This window comes from Papilio machaon, chromosome 15, assembly GCF_912999745.1.
Source record: "Papilio machaon chromosome 15, ilPapMach1.1, whole genome shotgun sequence".
NCBI lineage: Eukaryota > Metazoa > Arthropoda > Insecta > Lepidoptera > Papilionidae > Papilio > Papilio machaon.
In genome coordinates, this window is record NC_060000.1 from 3,522,557 (window position 1) to 3,544,897 (window position 22,341).

At 33.8% G+C, this 22,341-nt stretch overlaps 1 protein-coding gene across 8 annotated transcripts in view; it reads left to right on the top strand.

Annotated features, from left to right (window-relative positions):
* LOC106721011 (putative uncharacterized protein DDB_G0282133) overlaps positions 1 to 20,788 on the top strand; it is a 35,900-nt gene extending 15,112 nt beyond the window's left edge. For 2 of the 8 annotated variants that reach the window (XM_014515832.2, XM_014515827.2), the window contains exons 2-10: positions 10,880 to 11,206; positions 11,413 to 11,442; positions 13,163 to 13,299; positions 15,075 to 15,277; positions 15,603 to 15,724; positions 15,834 to 15,978; positions 18,025 to 19,581; positions 19,774 to 20,006; positions 20,215 to 20,788. In XM_014515832.2, the coding sequence (XP_014371318.2) occupies positions 10,880 to 11,206; positions 11,413 to 11,442; positions 13,163 to 13,299; positions 15,075 to 15,277; positions 15,603 to 15,724; positions 15,834 to 15,978; positions 18,025 to 19,581; positions 19,774 to 20,006; positions 20,215 to 20,423 (2,963 nt within the window). In that variant the 3' untranslated portion in view covers positions 20,424 to 20,788. Of the gene's footprint in view, positions 1 to 1,261; positions 1,352 to 9,418; positions 9,705 to 10,879; positions 11,207 to 11,412; positions 11,443 to 13,162; positions 13,300 to 15,074; positions 15,278 to 15,602; positions 15,725 to 15,833; positions 15,979 to 18,024; positions 19,582 to 19,773; positions 20,007 to 20,214 lie in introns of those variants that run through there. The other 6 variants (XM_014515830.2, XM_014515829.2, XM_014515834.2 and 3 more) reach the window with 6 other exon arrangements.
* The last annotated feature ends 1,553 nt before the right edge of the window (positions 20,789 to 22,341 follow it).

The window sequence follows — 22,341 nt, forward strand, 5'->3', positions numbered from 1 at the left end:
GTCTATTATCCGCGGTTGATTTGCGCGCTCAAGCCATCTTATTTCTCATTGGAATGCTATTCAATTGCATATCTTCACGCAATATGCAGCTGTTGGAGATTTTTTTTCTCTCAACAGTAGCACACTCCCCGAGCGAGACACACAGCTGCTTCGTATTTTAATAACAAGCACCATTTGAAGTGATTTTAAAAAAGCCCAATAAATTTATTTATAGCCCACTAGGATGTTCTCTATCTCCATAATTTTTCACACCGCTTACTTCGCTTCCGTTGCTTAATAAATATAATTTCGATTGAATATGAATTGGATTATTGTTGTTCTTTTCTTAGGTAATGTTATATTAAAAAATATATTTACTTTGGATCCAATTATTAGTTTTCTATTAAAACAAAAAATCGTATTACTCTTAACCTGTAAAACAATATGAATGAAATTTTAATCACTTTCAATTAAGCGCTATGAAATCCATGAAATTAGTTTTGTCCAAATTTTAACGTAAATAAATAACCCGGTCAGAGTTCAAATAACCACTGATGCATACTTCAGTGTCAAATCTTTAGAATAAAATTATGTAACAAAAATATGCAGATTTTTCTTGGTAATCTATGGACAAATCTCATTCATATCAATCACGTTTGTGTACTAGCATTAGCTTAGTTGAATTTCCATTACCGTAAGAGCAAATCAATGTTTAAGCATAAGGAAAAACACGATCTTTTTCGTTTTTTTTCGATCGTCAATTTCTGCCCGAACAAGGTCGCGATTCGTTAGCAAGGCGTCATAGTAATTGTCCATTCTTGTCATTTTGTCGCATGCCCTTGAAGTGGTTAGCGTCAAATTGGTATGCAAAGTGAGCTCTTTTAACTTACGAATATTTACTATAGTTACACACATGTATGCCAACGGGCCAACTGATAAGCACGTGTGTGTCTCAAGTAGGGTTGCCAAAAATCAATAAATGCAGACCCGATTACTGGCAGCGAATAAAAAAACAACAATCACACACTTTAAAATTCAACTCCTTTGTAGACAATAATATTAGAAAAATGAAAACCACAACAAAACACAGTCAGCGACTTGTTTCACACCACCTACTCTGATCCGAAGAAATCGATATTAAACCCTGAGGCCGAATATGTACTATAAAAACCGAAAGAATTCGAACCAAAATCGATGAGGTGACAGCCCTAGTCTCAGGCCGATATCAGAAACCTGTGCAGTAGTACACGCATATTGTTCTACGTTCAGTGTTGAAGTTATTGTGCTGAAAGTTACACATGTTTAATACATTGTAATGCTGTAAGTGTACGAAGTAAAATGTTGTCCTGTTTCTGTGTAACTCGTAAAAATGGTAAGGAATGTTTAAATTTGTTAATATCAATCAATATTTTAAAAAAAAGACCTTTGAATATTTCACATTATTTAGCAGTAATAGTCCAGTCATTTAAGCTTAAATTAGGTAAGAATCTCGGAATTCGAGATACCCAGCTGTAAGTCTGTAAATACTTGTATATTGACACCCTAAAAGTTATCTCAAAACCTACATATGGTAGGGTGTAAGCAACCATTAAATTGCAAGGTCAAAGGTCACAAAAATCGGTTTTTCGCGCTTTTTTTGGAAATATCTCATTTTCTATGGGTTTTTTGCTATTTGTATTTCTTTCAATATTGTAGAATAAAAAATTCTCTACAAATTTTGTTGAAGAATTTTTTTTATACGGTGAACCGTTTTCGAGATAGAGGGCGGAGAGCGCGCGGTCACAGCATCACTTCAGCCTCCGGTCGAAAACGCGCCATATAGTTGATGAACTATCAATAAATCAATTATTATAAATATTTGTCAAATTAATTAATTACTGACAAATTTGAATGAACTAGCTGCAGCATTTGAGGAAGAAAATTGTTCGGCCCAGAAATTATTAGAGAGTGGAACTCAAATCTTATTGGCAGTCTATAATGCTCCGAAATCTGTGAAAAGTCTCGATCATCTTTGTTACATGCATTACGTCAAGTCTACAAAACTTAATAAACCTGTACAGCTTTCAAATATTCCACCAACAAGTGAAGCTGCTCATCAACATTTCAACCGTGTATATTATCAAGTTCAAACTTGGTTAGGACATGATTTGGAACCCCAGGTATGGGGTTTGGCAATGCGAAACGATTTTCTGGAGCCTATCATGACAATTTTACCACCTGCTCCAGAAGATTTGCTAAATACAATTTTCTGCAACTGCAAGAGTGGTTGTGGTTCGCGATGCGGATGCAGGAAAGCGGGCTTGCAATGCTCTTTAACTTGTGGCCAATGTAATGGGCAAGCTTGTCTCAATGCTCTACCATATCAGAGCGACATATAATTCCTATATTTTCATTAACAATTCTGCAATTACATGGGCAGGTAAGTGTTGTTAAATAAATTAATACTGAATAAAAAGTGGATAAGTTAGGAAAAAAATGATAAAGTAGAATATATAAGTTAATAAAAAATTGACAAATATTTATAATGATTGATTTATTGATAGTTCATCAACTATATGGCGCGTTTTCGACCCGGAGGCTGAAGTGATGCTGTGACCGCACGCTCTCCGCCCTCTATCTCGAAAACGGTTCACCGTATAAAAAAAATTCTTCAACAAAATTTGTAGAGAATTTTGTATTCTACAATATTGATAAGAAATACAAATAGCAAAAAACCCATAGAAAATGAGATATTTCCAAAAAAAGCGCGAAAAACCGATTTTTGTGATCTTTGACCTTGCAATTTAATGGTTGCTTACACCCTACCATATGTAGGTTTTGAGATAACTTTTAGGGTGTCAATATACAAGTATTTACAGACTTACAGCTGGGTATCTCGAATTCCGAGGTGAACTTACTAAAATGACTGGACTATAAACGATTACTTTCGAATGGTAATTGGTGAATAAACAATTGCGTGTTATTGTAACTTAACAAGACATTTACTCAATTCCTAGCTATTTGAAATGAGTAAAAGTATTACAGATTTGTTTATTGTATCGTATAAAACTGATATACACGGATATTATTTCATTTAAATAATCTTGCTTTTAACCATTTCATATAAGACTAGCGCTTTTTCTTGGATATGGTTCACGTCAAAAGTCAAATGAATTCGAAAAGTTGCAATAAGTAGATAACATTAGTGCCTTATATCTAACACCAAATAAACGTTTTGTAATTTTACCCAGTTTGCTGCTGTTAATATAAACAAAAATGTCATGTTGACGAGGCGTCCTAGTTTGGTACTTACCAGATGATATAGGGTTGCTATCTACTATTTTTAAATAAATATAGTTATACATTAATACAAAATACATTTATAGTTATACATTTAAACATTAACAATAATATCTTGTTAGCCACATATTATTGTTAATGTTTAACGTCTTCGATTAAACTCAAAAATGGAAAGTTTAGTTTCAAGTTGATTTGTATAGAGCTTACCCTATTCTATAGCATTTTTAAAAAGGTGCAGAACTAACCATTTGTTTATTATAATAAAAATTATAACAAATAATACTGAAGCAACATTCATTCGACATCATCTTTAACATTCTCCTGTGATATGAGAAAAATAGCGTTCTAAAAGGGAATAAAACTGACCGATGCGGCGGAAAGATTTACATCTCATATGAGATCTTTTAAGAAATATGACATTTCGTTGCATGGGTCTGAACTGGTTCCTCTATTTGACAACCCTATACTGGTAAAGTACCCGGGTTTGTTTGCGCGTGGGAATCGGACAGGCTCGTGATAGTGCGAGACATTTGTACATCATGCCTCCAGGTTTATTATCCTCGCGTGCCCGCCCAACTCTTATGTCGTGCACTTTACTTTTTATATTACACATTTCTCACATGTTATTGTTGACTTTCTAATTACTATATATTGCTACACTAAAACTTGTTCACAATATTCTAATTTACTTTTGCATACACCGGGATGCGTTCTGTCTTATAGGTTCTGAAAAAGCCTCGCAACGGTTGGGTAGTAATGTAACTTATACTAAGTTTTACCTGTAGGCTTTCTAATCCAAGTCTTGTCACAACAAGTACAGTGTAAGTATGAAAATCAGAGAGACTATTCGTTTACGTCCCACAATTCCATACGTATTTAAGATCTTAGCCTAGAAATATCTATTTACATGATAAATTTACAGTTGACTTTATACCTATTTTCATATTACATCCATAATCCCAGAGATATATCTAGGTCAAGTGTCAGAGTGTTGAAGCTCGTCACATTGTTTGCTTATCTCAATCGATTCGTATACAGTAGGATGCATTTGCACTTAACTATAGCAACTATATCTATCGCAATAGCGTTCAAAGCTTATAACTATTTACGTGTTACTGCATGACTGTATCGTCAATAGAAACTGCAGCGAACGTTTTCTAAGAAACTAAGTTCTTAAGCGTATAATATGAATTCGTCAAGGTCCACTAACGTGCTATACCATGTTATAGTTTGGTATATTTTACGAATAAATAGGAAAGGTTCAATTGGGAAATTTGACACCTAAATAACAAGCTATTTTATAATGTTATAGAAAGAAATTTGTTTTTACTTATTTCTATAACGATTAATCTAATCATTACAGTATCCGAAGAAGTGCCTCAGTATTTACCAGTTATTTAAACGCCATAGTTTAGTGATTGTGAATAATTTCGTAAAAATAGACAATGGTTTGATTGCTTACGTAACAATTGTGTAAACTGTAAACACTCAAACAAAATTCACGTCTTTGCATAAAGCATTCAGTCAGACACTTGTGCACAATTATACGTAAACATTGTAATTTCCATCAGTATTTTAAACAGATTTAATTTTATTCTATGTTTATATCAGTCGATTATAAAATTTTATATTGACTCTTAATTTTTATCTGCATGTGAACTTTTTAAAGCCAATTTTTAGTTTTGTCGAAACTTGTTTTACTTTTGCAATAGTTTTGGGTGCGACGAATTCGCGTGAAATTAAATTGAAATTAACGCATTTGACGGTCGAATATAAAGATCAAAATTATTACTATTCTTGATACTAAACTGTTTCATAATTTATTTTATGAAACCGCGCAACAAATGTCCAACTTTATAAGGCTGTCCTCAGCACACGGTATATAATAATACCGTTAGAATTAAACCGTAAATTAAAACGTATACAGTATACACATTGAGACTCAATGCACCATCAAACACACTATAGGAAATATGCGCAAGCGCAGTTACAACTTTTTCATCACGAACGATAGTCTTTAATGCCAATTTTAAATATCACTTTACCTCATATTAAAACGTTATTGTCATGAATAATATAAAACAGGTGTACCAATCTTAAAATCTAAAAATTAAAGTAAGGTGTACGTAGAGAAACGCAGTTGGTAAAGTTTAGAAGCGTTTATTTAAACTAAACACTAAAGGTAGACCAAATTTAGAGAGTGCCAAAAAGCAAGTAATTACGTAATTAAGTAATGTTAAAATGTCACATTTAACAACTTATAGTAGTGCGTATCGTTACATGCTTGACTATAAAATTTTGATTAAACTAAAAGTTTATAAACTCTGTACTAATCTAATAGATTACAATGAAAGTAATCTGCAGATCCGTTAGTACGTATAACATTATCCGGATACCAGTTCTCACATTATCTCACTAATTTACTGACCTTTATTTACGTAAGAGGTGTGAAGGAGGAACGCTCGCTCAGTCTCGCAGTTAGCAGACATCGCTCGCCCGTTCCCACGGCTGCTCGGCCGAGTTTTAAAAGTTAACCTTTTACAGAAAGCGCCTGACATTGTTTTATGATTCGTGTAATGTATCATGTGGTATCTTGCGGTCACTTTCTTTAGTTTCAATATTCAGGTCGTTGCAAATGTTGCGGCTGTCGCGTCTACGTATTGTAGTGGTGAATTCATAAAATTTATTGTCTTAATAATTTTCACTATTAAAAATTACGCCTGAAATTCTATTATTATAAAATTACTAGCTGTCGCCCGCGACTCCGTCCGCGCGCAGTTAAAAAAAATGAAAAAAGATGTTGGCCGATTCTCAGACCTACTGAAAATGCTCACAAAATTTCATGAGAATCGGTCAAGCCGTTTCGGAGGAGTACGGGAACGAAAACTGTGACACGAGAATTTTATATATTAGATGACTTAAAATGTTTAAATATATCATAGCACAATATTCTGACTATCATTTCCAAAATTAGCAATTTCTCTTCGTATATTCATAATGTTCGATGGAGAACATTGGATTATAACAAAAACTGATTCACTCAGCGCGTTGTCACGCCGTTGTCTCGAGAACAGGAACTAATTTTGTGCTTTATTGACTCTTCGCGCGGATTATGTTGTTTAATTACTATTTTTAATATTGACGCGCTTTCTTTAGCTTTAAAAAATACCGTTTATCTTTAACGTTACTATTGCTGTGATGTCTTAAGACTTTCCTGATTATATTCCCTGATTAGTCCTGCTTTTTCAATATTAATGACATTAATTATAACTATTTTATTCTCACCATTGTGTGAGAAACAAACATCAAATTTTTCATTAATAAGTTATTCTTGATATAGTAAATATAATGGTTAAAAGTATCAAATTTGAATTATTTGTAGGTGTACATGAAAAACTACAAAACATTGTGTACATGATATTTACTTTATTATGATGAACTTTTCACTATAAAAAATGTTTTTCCAATGTTGTTAATTACCAATAAATAAATTAATCTTCGTTAAAAAATATAATAATGACACAACAAAGTCATGAACCATTGCGATAGCAAACTTATCAGTTATGTCTTCAACTTAAACAAAGTTTCTTGCTCGTAGATGATTTATTTTTTACAATTTCTTCTGATTTCAGCAACATTTATTTATCATATTATGCCAATATTCTTTTATGAGCTACAAATCATACTTATCGGCACGAATCGTACTGCATAAATAATATTTTAAACAATAATTCCCCTATAAAAAGTTCCTTTATAAAAGCATTGTCATATATGTCTTCATTATAGTATTAAAAATTAAAATAGACTTTTTTGTATAACTCCAAAAGCAACAGCTAGATACAGTGTGTTTTAACCCTTTCACAGCCGGTAGTTGATATTATGGGTGTCATAGCGGTTATGAAAGAGTATGTGTTACCCTTAAATATGTAACACCAAAACTTATACCATTATAAGTAGTTTGTTTTTTATTTGTCAAGATCGCATTTTGGAAGCCAACGCTTAATCGTATTTCAATAACCATCATTTCTAATAATGTCTAATAATAAATGGATTGATATATCTTTAAGCTATAAAAAAAATAGAATTGATAACCTCTTTCTTTTTGAAGTCGGCTAAAAATGTCATTGAAATACTGTATAATTTTATAACGGTTAAGCCCTTACGATATTACGAAAATCTAATTTCCAAAAAAAAACTATTTTTTAATTTAAGTAATTTTAACTGTATTCTTAAATAAATTAGTTCTAAAATTGTGTTAAATAAAAAGTTAGGCAAGTCAACAATTAACAGGTGTTGACAGAAATACATCAGCGTGCATTAGCTTGACTCTTCCGTTGCCTCTATCCGTTTGTGTGCACTCGGGGAATATTAATAGACGGAACCTCTCTCCAGTCAGACAATCACATCAATAGTATCTACGTCACGAATTTATATAGGACTCTGACCCTAACAAGTAAACAAAAACAATTCTCTTATGTTTTTTTCATTATCGCATGATAAAGAAAAATGTTTAAAAACTTAACTTTTTAATGCTTGCTTGACGAAACACCTTTACAAATCATATAGCTCACTTTTTTTAGTGAAAATAATAGAGATTACAATGTTTCGACAGTGATATTTGTCAATTTTACACTTTGTTTATACTTTAGGTATTATAAAGTAATCTTCCATAGGGTGTTTTTCTCTAACTGTACCAGGCAATGCCTAGTACGATTTCCACCCTTATGTTTCCCTTATTTTCCGGACAATATCCCTCAGGTTAATTTTGAATATAATTTAGATAGTTACATGTGTACCAGATAATAATTAGCATCAATTTGTTTTTGAAGCTTATTTAAAAAATCTGTCGTGATTAAAAAAAAAATTATAATACATCATTATTAGTGGACAAAAGTTATGATATAAAATTGAAGAAATAAAAATTTAATAGCTATAAAAATCCGATCGTCAGTTACTCGTGATATTATCTCAATGGAAGATATTTAGGACGCGTCTGGCTTGCGGCTGCAATTAAAAAATATCTTTAGTACAGAACAAGTCATAAACGGTAAACTAAACAGTTTATTTATTACCCTACAACTATCCTAAACGGTAGTCTATCTTATTTGGTACAAACTGATATAAAACCTCACGTATTCATTAGTTCAAAAACATGTAACACAGTAGGTAGGTTTTCGCTTCCCATCCTTACTGGATACTTGCTCTTATTTAGTTCGAGAACATCCGAAAACTTTGTAGCTATTAAGGAATGCACTTCATTTTGTCTAGTAATGTTAAAACCGCGTTATAACACTAGGTCTAATAGCAAAACTTTTTAGTCCACTGTGTAGTTTATTTCTACTTGAAATCAATTTGTCACAAGAAGCATGTTATTATTTATTCTTTATACCATCCCATAAAAAACTTAAGCCGAAGGATTTTTTAAACGACCACTTAATTATATTCAAGCGTGAAAGTTGAGACAGAACTTAAAACCGAACATAAAAACGTATAGTAATTTGGACAAGGATATCCTTAGCGTTCCAGTCGGCTGTAGACACATCGTTAACGCCATTAATAACTCCAACCCTGTTCTCTCCCCGCTTATTACTTACACTCAGCTCTTTGATGTAGGCAGCCGGCAGACTTCGACCCGCTTGTTAACCACTGTTAAATAAAACTTGTAGCAATTTACGTTCATGGCACGCGTCAACTCATCGTGCGCGGCATAAAGAAGACATATTTTGTGTTGAGAACGGCCAATATGTTCTCGGAAATGCTAAAATCGGTGATGATAGTCTCTACTAACACGGAATTTTAAATCCGTAAATATATTATTTCGGTTTGTAGCACAGCGTATTTGCAAATATACTAACAGTTTATCTTATTTGTGGTTGCTTTAACAGATATTTAGACAGACGCTTTACTGCGTTTACATTTTATCTTCGCTTCCGGAGGAGAATGCTTTTAGAATTATTTTACTTTTAAAAAGAGGATGATATAAGATTATCTGAATTAATTTTAAACTTTATTTAATCTATATTTTTAAAACCGTAACTTTTCTTACAGCTATCACAACTCTATTTGTAAGACAAACTAGTTTGACGTCTTTAATTTAGTAAATACCCGCTTAATAACAATTTTTAATCACCGCCTCATTAATGGCAATTGATTATTATGCATTCGGTTATGAAAACCTAAGTCAAGGTCGTATTACAAGTTTTAACTTGATACATTAAACACTTGCATTTATAAAAGAAACATAATATATTTAATTGCCTAGTGTAGTGAATGAAACCGGTTTTATTTGTCGTTCACGAATACGTTAAATGAGGGGAATCAGTTGCTTGCAGCCTTGTTGTGATAAAACGGAATATAAATAAGCGTGATATTAAAAGATCGAATATAATATTAATTTAAAGACAGTGTCATGTTTAATTTAACGTTACGTCTTCTTTGTTGCTATTGTAAGTATATAAATGTTATTCTTTTAAGCATGATAAATAGAAATGATTACACCTGTGATGCAGGAAGATAAATATTCAGAGATTCCTGACTGTTTTTTCTATCTACACAACTATGCTTTAATATTTAGCCCCTTGCTGAAAAATGTTGTCTTGATCTTAATTTCTTCTATACAATATATTCTATCATTAATTATTTCCACTGTTTTCAAATTGTGGTATTATTCTTATCTGGAAATTGTCTGTTAGGTAATATTTATTAAGTTGTATATAACATGTTGCGTGTTTTAATAGTAATTTGCCTAATCGATGGTCGCGGCCGATGGCTTGCGTCATGTTTACCTTCAACGCGCCCTTGAAAATTATGTTATTGCGCTTAGAATCGCGTTACTATTATTAATTATAATCCCTTTTTCATATGAAAATGGGACGTAAGTAGAAAATATAGAGCAGACAACGACGAGAAAATTATTATAGCAGGTGAAAGTAGGATCAAAAAAAAATTAATAACAGAAGGTAATTAATTTATTATGGTTATTAAAAGTGGTTTCAGAGATAAAAATCCCCCTTAAAACATATTGTTATGTCATTTTTGACAAAGATAGCTACAGGGATGACAACATGTTTTATACAGAGTTTTTGGTCTCAGAAAACAACTTATGAACAAATTAAGTTATGAATCGTGAATTAGTATATTATTTTCATTTAGTTAGGTTTAGTTAGTTTACTTTTTTCGTAACATACAATGTTAGGCTACACTTGCTACATAACAGACCCTATGTAATTTGATCGCTTCGGAAAGTGAAAGAGATGAGTAATTTGAGTCAGGGATAGTAAAAGTGTTGCTGGATTTTACCTAATGATCATCATGTGTCGGAAGTTGTGAGAATTTCTATTTTTAATACAACCTTTCTATTTCGATATCATCAGTTCAGTTGATTAACAGTTTAAGAAAATTGTAATTACATTTTATAACTTCATTTCCCTCACTTTCTCTCACGATATTGTTCAATTATACAACTGTTTACGATACCGTGTATTATATCATTCGTATATAATTCGTTTACAATGAGAATTCTTTTTTTTATTAACCTAACTAACATTGTCCTTCAACATTATTTTTCACTTCATTTAAAATGTCATTGAATATAGTTCACATAATATATCAATTGTTTCAGGTAAACGTCAACAACAAGAAGTATCAGCAAAGTCGTCTCGTTCTGCGTCCCCAGAGCCGGCGGGGGATAGTTCCCCGTGCGAGTCGTACCGGCCGCTGTTGAGGACACCCCCGCCGAGCCATGTAGGACCGCCGCCCTCGCCGCCGGTGCCCACCAACCCCGTGGCCCCTGTGGCGCCGCAGCCCGCGGGCCCGCTACCCCTTATGCCCTGTCCCGTTTGCGCCCGCACCTTCGTACCACAGTCCCTCGCCAAACACGTAAAAATTTGCGAGAAGACCATGGCTAAGAAGCGAAAGACCTTCGACTCATCGAGGCAGAGACGTGAAGGTAATTTTCGGTTTTGTTTTTTATTACAATTATTTTGTGGTTTGCTTGTTGGTGGATTATTGTGATGGAATTACATATTATTTTATTCTTTGTGTGGGAAATATATCATTTATGTTTAATTAGAAACATACTAATATTCTGATATGTTCTTTCTTCTTTTTTTTCGTATATATTTATAAACATGTATATTTTCTATGGATAAAAAGGGCTGGCAACAACGAGCTATCCCAGTTCCGGTGAGTGGGTGAACCATTTACATATCATTGCCTCATTGCCTGCCACAACGACACCAATGTAACGGTGACACCGCGCATTGTATGCGGACATTTTACTAACACCTACAATCATCGATGTAATGAGAATCAGTGCTGACTCTGAATAACATTAGAATTTATAAGATAACTGCGAAGTACCCCACTTACGTGAAGTACATTAATAACTAAATCCATACGGTACCGTAATATTTCATTTCATTGCAAATGATTGTGTTGGGTAATGCTCTTCACGTTCCAATTGTGATAAACTCTAATGATATTCATCTTTGTATCATAACGATTGCGTCGTGTATTGAGTAATACGATAGGAGTTATCGACAGAAGAGAGTTTGGTCTTCTAGAGACGCACTTAAACTAGAGCTAAGCGCAATCAGTACAAACCCAAAATGTCTTCAGGGGTTCTGTGAGTTGAATAGGTAACTTGAAATCGCTGTTACTATTTATTCTAGATTTTACCAGAAGTATATAGAACAGTCTGAAAACAAAGAAAATGATTGTAGCCGTAAACAGCACGATTGTATGTTCTAAACTGTACGAAACGAGGTCCATGTTTGCATAATATATTTGTTCCTACGCTGTGTTTGCTTACAATCGCCTACCATAACCCATCATAGTTCTATGTACATGATTCTCAATCTTTCATCAGAAATGCTCTCGTCGACTATAAATAAAAATCAATCAAACAGAAAAAATAAAGCTCTGAGTTTTGCTCATAGTCATTGGCCTGAAATTTTTCTCAAACATAAAACTTTCCTTTAAAATTTACTTTTTTTTTCGTATTATATTATGACAAATTTTAATATGGCAACTCGATTATTCTGGATAACCTTCATTAATACTCTAACTTATTACTTCCCAAACCTTTTCTCAAATCAAAATTGTTATCGTATCTGATATTTTTGTAGGCATTGAAGTTTGAGAACGACTGGTTCAAGAATCGAATGCGAAATAAAACGATGATTCATGTTTATTAAATCATATTAAATGCAGGGATTGTTTGTCTCGAGCCGTGCCTTGGGTGTGTCGCTTATAGTTCAGTGTGGTTCTGATTGCATATAGTGTCGTTGAATATATCGAGGCAAGACCGCAAAAGTTTACGGTTAACCACGAAAAATAGCATTACATGCCAAAATGCAACCAATACATCGAGAAATAATTGCACAAACATTGCGAACAGGTCGTAATTGCAAAATTTAGGAGTTCTGTTATGAATCTGCGTATTGTGGTCTAGGATTGGCTTACCGCATTTGGCAATCATCTGGCATTGCGCCTAATCCTTTGTACGTATTGACTTCTTTCGTTTTTTTGATTGCGAATTGGTTCGGACGATTAGTTTGACGATTAATTTGTCTTATTAAACAATACATTACTTCATATTATTTAGTACGCAACTCTAGTCACTTTACGAGTTGAAAATATACTTATGCATAAAATAATTGCTATAACATTTACCTAAGAATTAATTATAATAATAACTTTTGGCTTTAATTTTGTTTCATAATTACCTTTAACATAATGATAATTCTGATTAATTAACTTGTATTTAATTAATGGATTCGACCAGATCAGCTATCATGAAATATTCACAATCAATAAATGTAAAGGGAGACATTTTTTGAGTAAAATGTTTAATTATATATTTACTTATAACGTACTGTATACTGATTGTGCGATATTCCAGGCACAGATTTGGAACAGTACTTGCCAAAGAATTTCGGTCTTCCAGAGAACAGCCCCTTCCTCGAGAAGAGCCCGCCGAATACTGCCAAGCCGACGCCCAAACCCAAACCACAGTCAGTTAGGAGCACAATAAAAAAGGTACATACATACTATAAAAGTAATGAATTGAAAACGTCAAGCATGAGTGCATGGGGAAAAACTTTTTTATTATTATTGAATAAGCCAGCGCTTGACCATGATCCCACCTGATGTTAAGTTATGATGTGTCGAAATATGGTGCGCGCTAAAAAATTATGGAACCATTTTAAAATTTGTGTTGATAAAAATATTTTATAAAAAATATTTACTCTTCAGATAGCGATTGAATTTTCTGTTTGAGATAGTTTAGAAAATATTAAAACTTTATATTTTAGAACTGTTATATTTGATAATATATAATTCACTTTATTATCTTTTGTAAAACGTGCAATAAAAAGTTATTTAAGATACGAAGCTTAAAACTTTCGCCATTACTAGATTTTAATCAGTAAAGATGCGAACTAGATAGTAAATACCAGAGCAGACTGGTCGCGATCTTGCTGTCCCGATGCTTCCGCACGTCAATTACATTCGGCCCATTTAATTGGAGCAATTCTTTTTAATTCTTTGACATTTGTGATGCAGTGAATCGATTTTAAGTATCCAGTTACATTGGTAATCCGTATTTCACCAACATCATCATCATCATCCTCAGCTCACTATACGTCCTCTCCGAGAGGCTCGGAGCCTACCCTATGTATGGCCCTGGCCTAGATATAAGCAGGTTGCATCAAGATGTTTTCCTTCACCGTCAATCGAAAAACACATTGGCATATGGCGGGATACGAACCCAGGACCAAATTAAAGTCAAGTGCTTATCCACTGAGCAATAAACGCTCGCTACCGGATTTCATTAAATGAAACTTATTAAATTGTACAAATTAATATTTGATTTAAAAATGTAGTTAAGATAGTACTACTGTAACGACTTCTTTTAAGGAACTATGATTCAAAGTATCGGAAAAATCTTATTATCCATAAATGGAAATTAGATTGTACATACAAGTAGTCACTTATGACTGTGACATTCCTTTATACTTTTTTGTATAACATTCATAATCATAAAACAATATGCTACCATAAGTTAACCTGGATCCGCAGTCCTAACATATTTGTAATTCCATTCCATCCGCTGAAGTAGGGCCTATTTTTTGTTACCAACACGTCTGATAATTTTTTAAAGATGTTGGCCAACAATACGATGTGCCTATATCTTAATACGCAAAAGACGACAAATGAAGGCATTTGTGTCCGATTTACATGACAGTAAGGAATCATTGTGAAAGTGGTTTTCATGTCACGAACGTAAACACCTCGCTAATATATCCCAGCGAGCATTTTAATGTTAATTTGTACTTATTAGCTCAGAGTCTCGTGTGCCGCCTTTGACTTGCTAAAATATTCTCCACGCTCCAGTGCAAAATGACTACATTGATAAAGAGTTCGTACACCTTTGTTATGAAGTAGGAAGAACTGGCTCTATTCAAATAAAGTAGTAGCGAAAAATGCTTGCTTGAGTTACAAGTAAATTGTTACATTCTTTGTTTTTGTCAGGGCGTGTTACAATGTACTTATACAACCTGTACTTTTTGCAACAACACGTTACTTGAGATTTGCGTGCAGATTTGAAAGTAAAAATCTTTGCACCTTTTTCTAGATTACATGATGCTATTTAATTTTTATGGATATTAGGTATTTTAATATTGCTAGAGGTAGCGGTAGTCTATGCTTTATAACATTGGTTCGACTCGGAATCTTTCACGACTTCACAGACAGAAATAAATTTTCTGATCTCCACGTGATTTAATAACGAAGGGGTACTTCTAACATTGCAGCCAGCAGCGGAGCTACAGCGGTGCCCGCACTGTTCCCGCGCGTTCGGCGTGCGCGCGTTCGAGCGCCACGTGGAGTGGTGCGCGGACAAGGCGAAGATCCTGCCCGCCGCTGCTGCCGCGCCTCCGCCACCGCACATCGCCGACGCCAAGCAGCGCCTCAACGCCCGCACCCAGTACAGGGCGCCGCTCGCGCGCGGCAGGAAGTCAGTATACACCCACAACTATCACTTAGTCAAGTTAACTTGTATCAATATGCTTGAATGAAGAAACTACAAAGCAATTGCAACATCTATCAGAGATTTCCTACTCAATAGGTAACCGAACCAGAGTTTAGTGAATGTTTATTAAAACAAGTAGTATTCGAGTTCACTTTTATTCAATATCTTCTTACCATTCTGACTGCTACTTACTACTAGGCAAGAATTATCAATACGTAATAGCCGTAACGTGATAATTGCTCTAATTCTTCTGCTGCTAAAAACGTCGACTAATTATGTTATACCTACTCAACCTACAAATATTCCGCAGGTCATCGCAGTCCCGCGACAAAACGGCCAGCCGGTCGACATCAGTGGACTCTTCCCGCGGGGTATCGCCTCCGCCGCCGCGAGAGTTCGGCGACTACAAGCAGGGCCGCACCAGAACATCCGGTAAATACACAATCAGTTACTCTCACTATAATTTACTCTGTAGTTGTTTACTACCTTAGGTTTTGTATAAGATCTGCCAGTCTGTATAAACAATTGACTTCAATTACAGAGTCAATGTCGAGTAACGACTGCCACGAAGACAGCGCACCTCATGTGCCTGTCATAAGAAATTCAAGAACAACTCAAAACAATTCAGGCGATGCGAATGTTAAGGCGAGACAGGCGAGACTTGCGAGAGACATTAGTAGTACTAGGTATTTTCCGATTTATTTTTTCTTTTATATTACATAGTTATAGCAAATAAGGGGAAAGGAAGGTTGCTTGCACTTTTTTTTTGTCATTTCTTTTAAATCGAATTGATAGCATTAAGCGTTCCTGTCTCCTTGTTTGTCTTTAAAATTCAAAGCATACTGAAACCCTTCCTTTCCTTTTCCATAGAAACTCCCGAAATTCCAAATGTTTCTTACAAAGTAACGCCGATCCAATATTAACCAATAAACCATCTTCGAATAATCTTAGAAATCGAGTAAATGTAAAAAAAAAGCAACAACTAAAAAAACTTGAGGAAATCACTAATAAATATAATGAAAGAAAAGAGAAGATCATTGAAGAAAAAGGCGGATTACCTAAACTTACTGAAGATAGCAAAAGTCAAATACCTGTTATAAAAAAAACTGTATTGCAAAAGAAACGTGTGATAAAAACAGTAACTAATTCAAGTGAATTAGGAAGTCTCAAAGAAGATGATAAAGATACAATGCGTTCGGCACAAAAGCTGAAAATTGAGAAACGAAATCCATCATCAACAAGAAAACAAAAAGATAAACCGGAGTTTCCAAAGACCAAAAAACATAATGTTAAAGAAAGCACGATGAGTTTAGACAGTCTCGACGATGTTCAAACTAACAATATTAACAACAAAAACTGTCTGTCAATCGGTATTAACACTGAACTGTTTTGTCCCAGTATTCCTTGTAAAATTTATAGCAGCCAAGAACAGAACAAAGAGGAAAAGAAGAAAACAAAATATTACGTGAAAGAACTTAACGTGCCGAAAAATTCAAATTCCCTGGTGACAGATGCCTCTGTGGAAGTTTTATATAAAAACCCAAAAATGGAAATGTCTTATGATATGCAATCAAAAGAAATAAGTGAATCGCAACTTGATTTAAAAGAAATAAGCACTGTTTTCCAAGACACTTTGTATGTAAATGAATCAGAAAAGTGTTTTAATAATAGTCTCGCAACGACTGCTGTATCAACTAATGAAGAATCGCGAAATAAAGACAGTGAAAATAAATTTGACGAAATAAATAATTCGTTTGAAGAATTCGAAGAAAACAACAACGAACACGATCTAAGTGAGGAAATGTTTAATGATTCCGTTGAAGATTTTCGGCAGCCCTCAACTAATAATGAAATGAGTCGTCATGGCAGTGGGGATACCTATACGAAGATATCGGAAGGTCCTGCTGAATTAGAAGAGTTTTTTAATTTAACAGATCAAATGATAAACAGTAAAACTGCAAAAGATAAATTAGACAGCGATATGGATGGCTTACATACACCTAACTCTATTTCTATTGAAGCTTTAAATAAAACAGATTTACAAAATCAAAATGTGGACAAGCATGAATTTTCCGATGCATTGGAAGAATTAAAAAGTGATTTAAAGGATATATTGAATAAAACGACTGATGTTAACAGTGATGACGTTAAAACAAACATACACGACATGGAACACATCACAGTTTTTGAGCTGAAGTTCTATGAAAAAGAATGTGTTGAAGAAATCCAAACTTTAGAAGAAGTTAAGCCCCAATTAAAATTGCCTTCTATATCTGAAACGAATAATTTGATGACAAAAGAACAATCTCATAGAAAATTGTTAAAAACGTCAAAATCGAGTAAAAAATATAAAAGTTTTAACAAAGAAACTCGGAATAGCATAGATAACAAAACGTTTATTGTTAAGGAACATCATCAAGGAGATAATAGCGATTCACATTCGATTTCCTCTGAAGCGCCGCCATTAAAATTACCTAAAATCGAAAACAAAAGGTTGTTCCATTCATTCCTTGTACTTTTTGTATGTCTGTATTTATTTAATAACCCTTATCTTAGTAAGGTGTGTACTGTAGTTTTACATGTACTAGAACATTGAGGTAAGTTTTTGTGTGTATTTTATTTACCTTCCTTATCATTGCAAAAATATCATAGTGCTTAGTTTTCTTAGCATAAGCTGTACAAACTTTCCTCGCATATTTTTACAGGGCATGTTTTTACTATTGACATTACAGGCTTGACGACAATTATGATCCCTTCGCGTCTGCAGCTAGACAAATGAAAGAGCTCATGTCGTCTGACACAAATATACCTAAAAAAATGCAAACCTCTGCCAAAGAACTAAATAAAACCCTTCCCGTCCTTCGCCCAAATAAAGATAAAATATCACCTTCGCATCTAACAAACAATACTAAATTAATGAAAGATACACTAAATAAGACTTATCAAAAAACACCCACGTTACAGAGAATGAAATCATTCGGAAGTCCCAGTAACGAAAATAAAAGTTCATTCGGTGGTAGATGTAGTTCGTTCAGAATAAACAGAAATGATAAAAATTCTAGTCAAAAATTAAACACAACGTTCACTAAAACCAGCAAAGAAAATATTAGTACACCAGACAGGACCAATTTTAATAGGAGTAGTAATTTAAATAGATCGTTTTCTAATTATTCTTCCAATTACAATTCGCCCAAGTTAAAAGATAAAATTCCTAAAATAGCACCATCCATGTATCATAGTTTTCAACGCACGACTATAAAACAACCTCTTAAACTTGATAAGATAAAAAATGACGAAGATAGGAAAAATTTCGTTAACCTTGATTCTATTTTATCATACGATAACGCTTCTATGACCGACAGTAACTACATAGATCCCAGGCTGATCAATGAAAACGATAATTTACCCATAAACGTTACCACTATTCTTAATAATCCAGACATAATCAGTAGCATGGAGTCATTACTCACTACGGAAAATCTTCCTGCTAAGTTTGATTCGTTTAACTTTAATGATAAAAACAGTAAAAAATCTTTGGCACAAATTAAGAACGGATCAATTAAAAACAATAACACGAACAATACTAATGCAGCCTCTTTAAACGATCTTAATTCACAATATGAAAAATTTATGTCTTCCTTAGAACAAAGTATAAATTCAAAGACATCGGTTAGGGACGATGAATCTCTTTGCCAAGATTTCGATCTAGAAGAGTTTATGACTTCCTTTGACGAGGAGGTCAATAAGCAAAAAAGTGAAAAGAAACGCACATATAGTTCTACAACTAGGATAGTTAAGCAATCTGATATTTTCGATACGCACAAAACTTCCAGTATAAATGGTGAAAGTACTCCTATTGCCAAAACTTTAAATAATAATGGTATGATACCAGTTAACAAATCGATGTCTCTTGTTTTTAGCAATAATAATATAAAGGGCGAAAACCTTTTCCCATCCTCCGTCAAACGCTCCACATCCCTCCTTGATTCCATACAGAAGAGAGGCACGCTGAAGGCAGACGCCTCGAAGAACCGCCATAAAGCGGACCTGCTCGAACAGGACGTAATGCAATCTCTAAAGGACTTTGATAAATTCTATGAGTCGGAGAAAATAGAAAACAACCAACCCAGTAAAGAAATAATAAGTACCAAGAATGTTCACAATACGACCAAAAAGGAATCACGATTGAAGATCGAAAAGAAAAACAATAAAAATGAACAAATTTCGAATGGTCATTTCTCCCCCGGCGGAAAGCCCAGCAACGATTCAGCGTATAGCAGGTTAGTCAGGTAATTAATTCGTACACAACTGTAAAGTTAAAGTTATATTCTAGAATTTTCTAATGCACTATAACACTAATGATTACCTACCCTACATATCTAACAATGACAATTCTTAAATCTACTGATTGAACTCAATAACATGAAAATGGTTTTCAAAGTTTTATAAAAGTAATGTTTGTATTTATATTTCAATTACAGCTTAAACAGGATATCTCCATCAAAATTATCGCTGTGTAACTCCAAAGAGCCGACCGACTCTGAAGCACCGGAGCGAAGCCAAGCCGGCTCGGAGTCTGTCGACAGTCACAAAGACGAGGTCAGGTCCGTCTCCAGCGAGGAGTTCCTCGCCATGGAGCGATCGGCAGAGATGAGCGAGCCAATACCCAAACTAGACGCACAATACAAAGATCTCGGCAGCCACACGTTAAGCGGTAAGAATAAATAACGAAATTTTTTAACACATACTTCGATAGATTTTCTTATTGACAACAATGACGAAAATAAAACAAGTCAATGTGGTACAACTGTTTTTTTTTTTCATATTTTCAATACAGCCTTCAAACCTCCTTTTGTGTGGTCGCTACTAAGTATTTTTTTACAATAAGTCGATGTTATACGATATATTTTCAAATTTGATAGAAAAGCGTGTTAGTTCCCGAGCGTCGTCGCAGCGCAGCGGGGTATGGCGGTCGCGGCAGGAGCTGAGTTCGAGTGGGTCGGAGTCCTCTGTGCACGCGGAGCCGCCGCCCGCGCGCCTCTCGCGCTTCTGTCACGAGTGCGGCAGCCGCTTTCCTGTCGACTCCGCCAAGTTCTGCATCGAGTGCGGTGTGCGCCGGCTGCTCGTCTAGCTGCTCTCTCACACATCTATCGAAGCTTTGTCTAGTCTATGACGCGTGACGTCATCATGGCGGGAATTCAACATGTTAACAGTTGCTGTCAGCCGAAATGAAAATTCGATCTTTTATTATAAATCGATTGTTTTAATTACTTTGTATGAAATAGCGTACAGAAACTATTTGATCGCCGTCTAAATCGATCCATCATGTTTATCGATTTCTATTACGATCGTTAGATTGGTTCAACCAAATGAATTATTAAAAATACCCCGGATGTAAAAATTATTCAAGATCGAATATTGAGAGATTTAATGATAATAACGAATGCTAATGAAATAGTTCGTTATTCATTAGTTTCAAATCTTTCCAACTCTATTCATATTACTTGGTGCCTTAATTTCATTCACAAATGCTTTTTAATGTAATGTTAGTTATGGATGATTTATTTTTGTGACGGTAAGCAACTGAGTTAATTTTTTGATATAAACCAATTAAAAACTGAAAACAAACACAAACTTATGTCCATTAATGCAAATGTCACATACAATGATTGTATTTAAATAGATTTTAATTTATGACCATAATTTACGACGAAAAGCTGTTGAAAATCCGCTTTGATTTAATAGGAATGTAGGTAATATTTAATTAATAAGTAGTTTGTACTACTTGCTATTAAACAATATGCTGTATCTAAATTTATGACGTGATGTGAGTTATATGGTAGACCATATATGAATGTTGTGCCTTCCCTGTATAGTTTCTACCTAAGGCGATAATAATTACTTTTGAGTATTTTTTTTCTATAACACTATAACCGACAGCATTTAAAAAAATTAAGCAACTGTGATATATGGTCTTTTCGGTTTTAATACTTATCCAAGTATTTCCTTAGAAATTGTGACTTTTAACTATTCTTAAGTGCCAATAACTTTGGTTTTTAAAAGATTTTTGTGTAGGTATTTATATTTTTATTTTTGTTTTGCACTTGTTAACAAGGATATTGTTTTTATTTTATGATTTTATTACCCATGCGAACAAATTCTAAATCAAATCTCGTCTGCATAGTTAGCCATTTTAACAAGACTGATTTAATTTTTGGAATATCAATGAACCTAACTATAACCTGTATCGTTTTAATGTCTGTATTGTGTAATAAAATTAACATTAATATAATTGTTTTTTAAAAATAAAACAAAATCTGTAAATTTTCGTTTATTTATTTACCTAAAAACATTTTTATTTTTATAAAATCTGTGATTAGTACCTATTATAAGAAAACAACACCACAAAATTTTATTTCACTTAAATATACTAAAAATACAATATTATTTACATATTACACATACATCAACTAATTTTTTCAATTCAGTTACTGTTGGTAAATATTTCTATGTCATATAGTACAACTAACTTATCTGGCCCAAGATCTTTATCAGATTATGTAATTTTGTGAGACATGTTGACATGATGACATCAGTGATGAATACATCATCAACTGAATATGTCTGTGAAACTTGAGGTTTCAAAGGAAGGAAGTATGTTAATGATGTATAAGGCGATGGCGGGGGCGTGGAAGTGCGGGAACAAATCCCTACAGCTGCGGCTATATAAAAGCAATTTTTTAACTACATGATTCCAGTGCTTTGTTAAAAGTTGCATTCATAGGCAGTTATTTTGTTAAAAGTAGATTGAAAAGTTTAGCATATTAACATTGGCCAACATTTGTCACACATTCATTATTTTATTATTTCTGTATAAAGTAGGTAGGAAGGCGTAACAAAAATGTAAAAGGGAAATCATAAAATCACAAAAGGGAATACGAGTCTTCTAACTTCTCAAATACAATGTTTTATTATGATACTAGTTTGTTAAGGATTTAATTCACTTATTTTTATTATTTTTATACCTAATATTCAATATCAATGGGTGT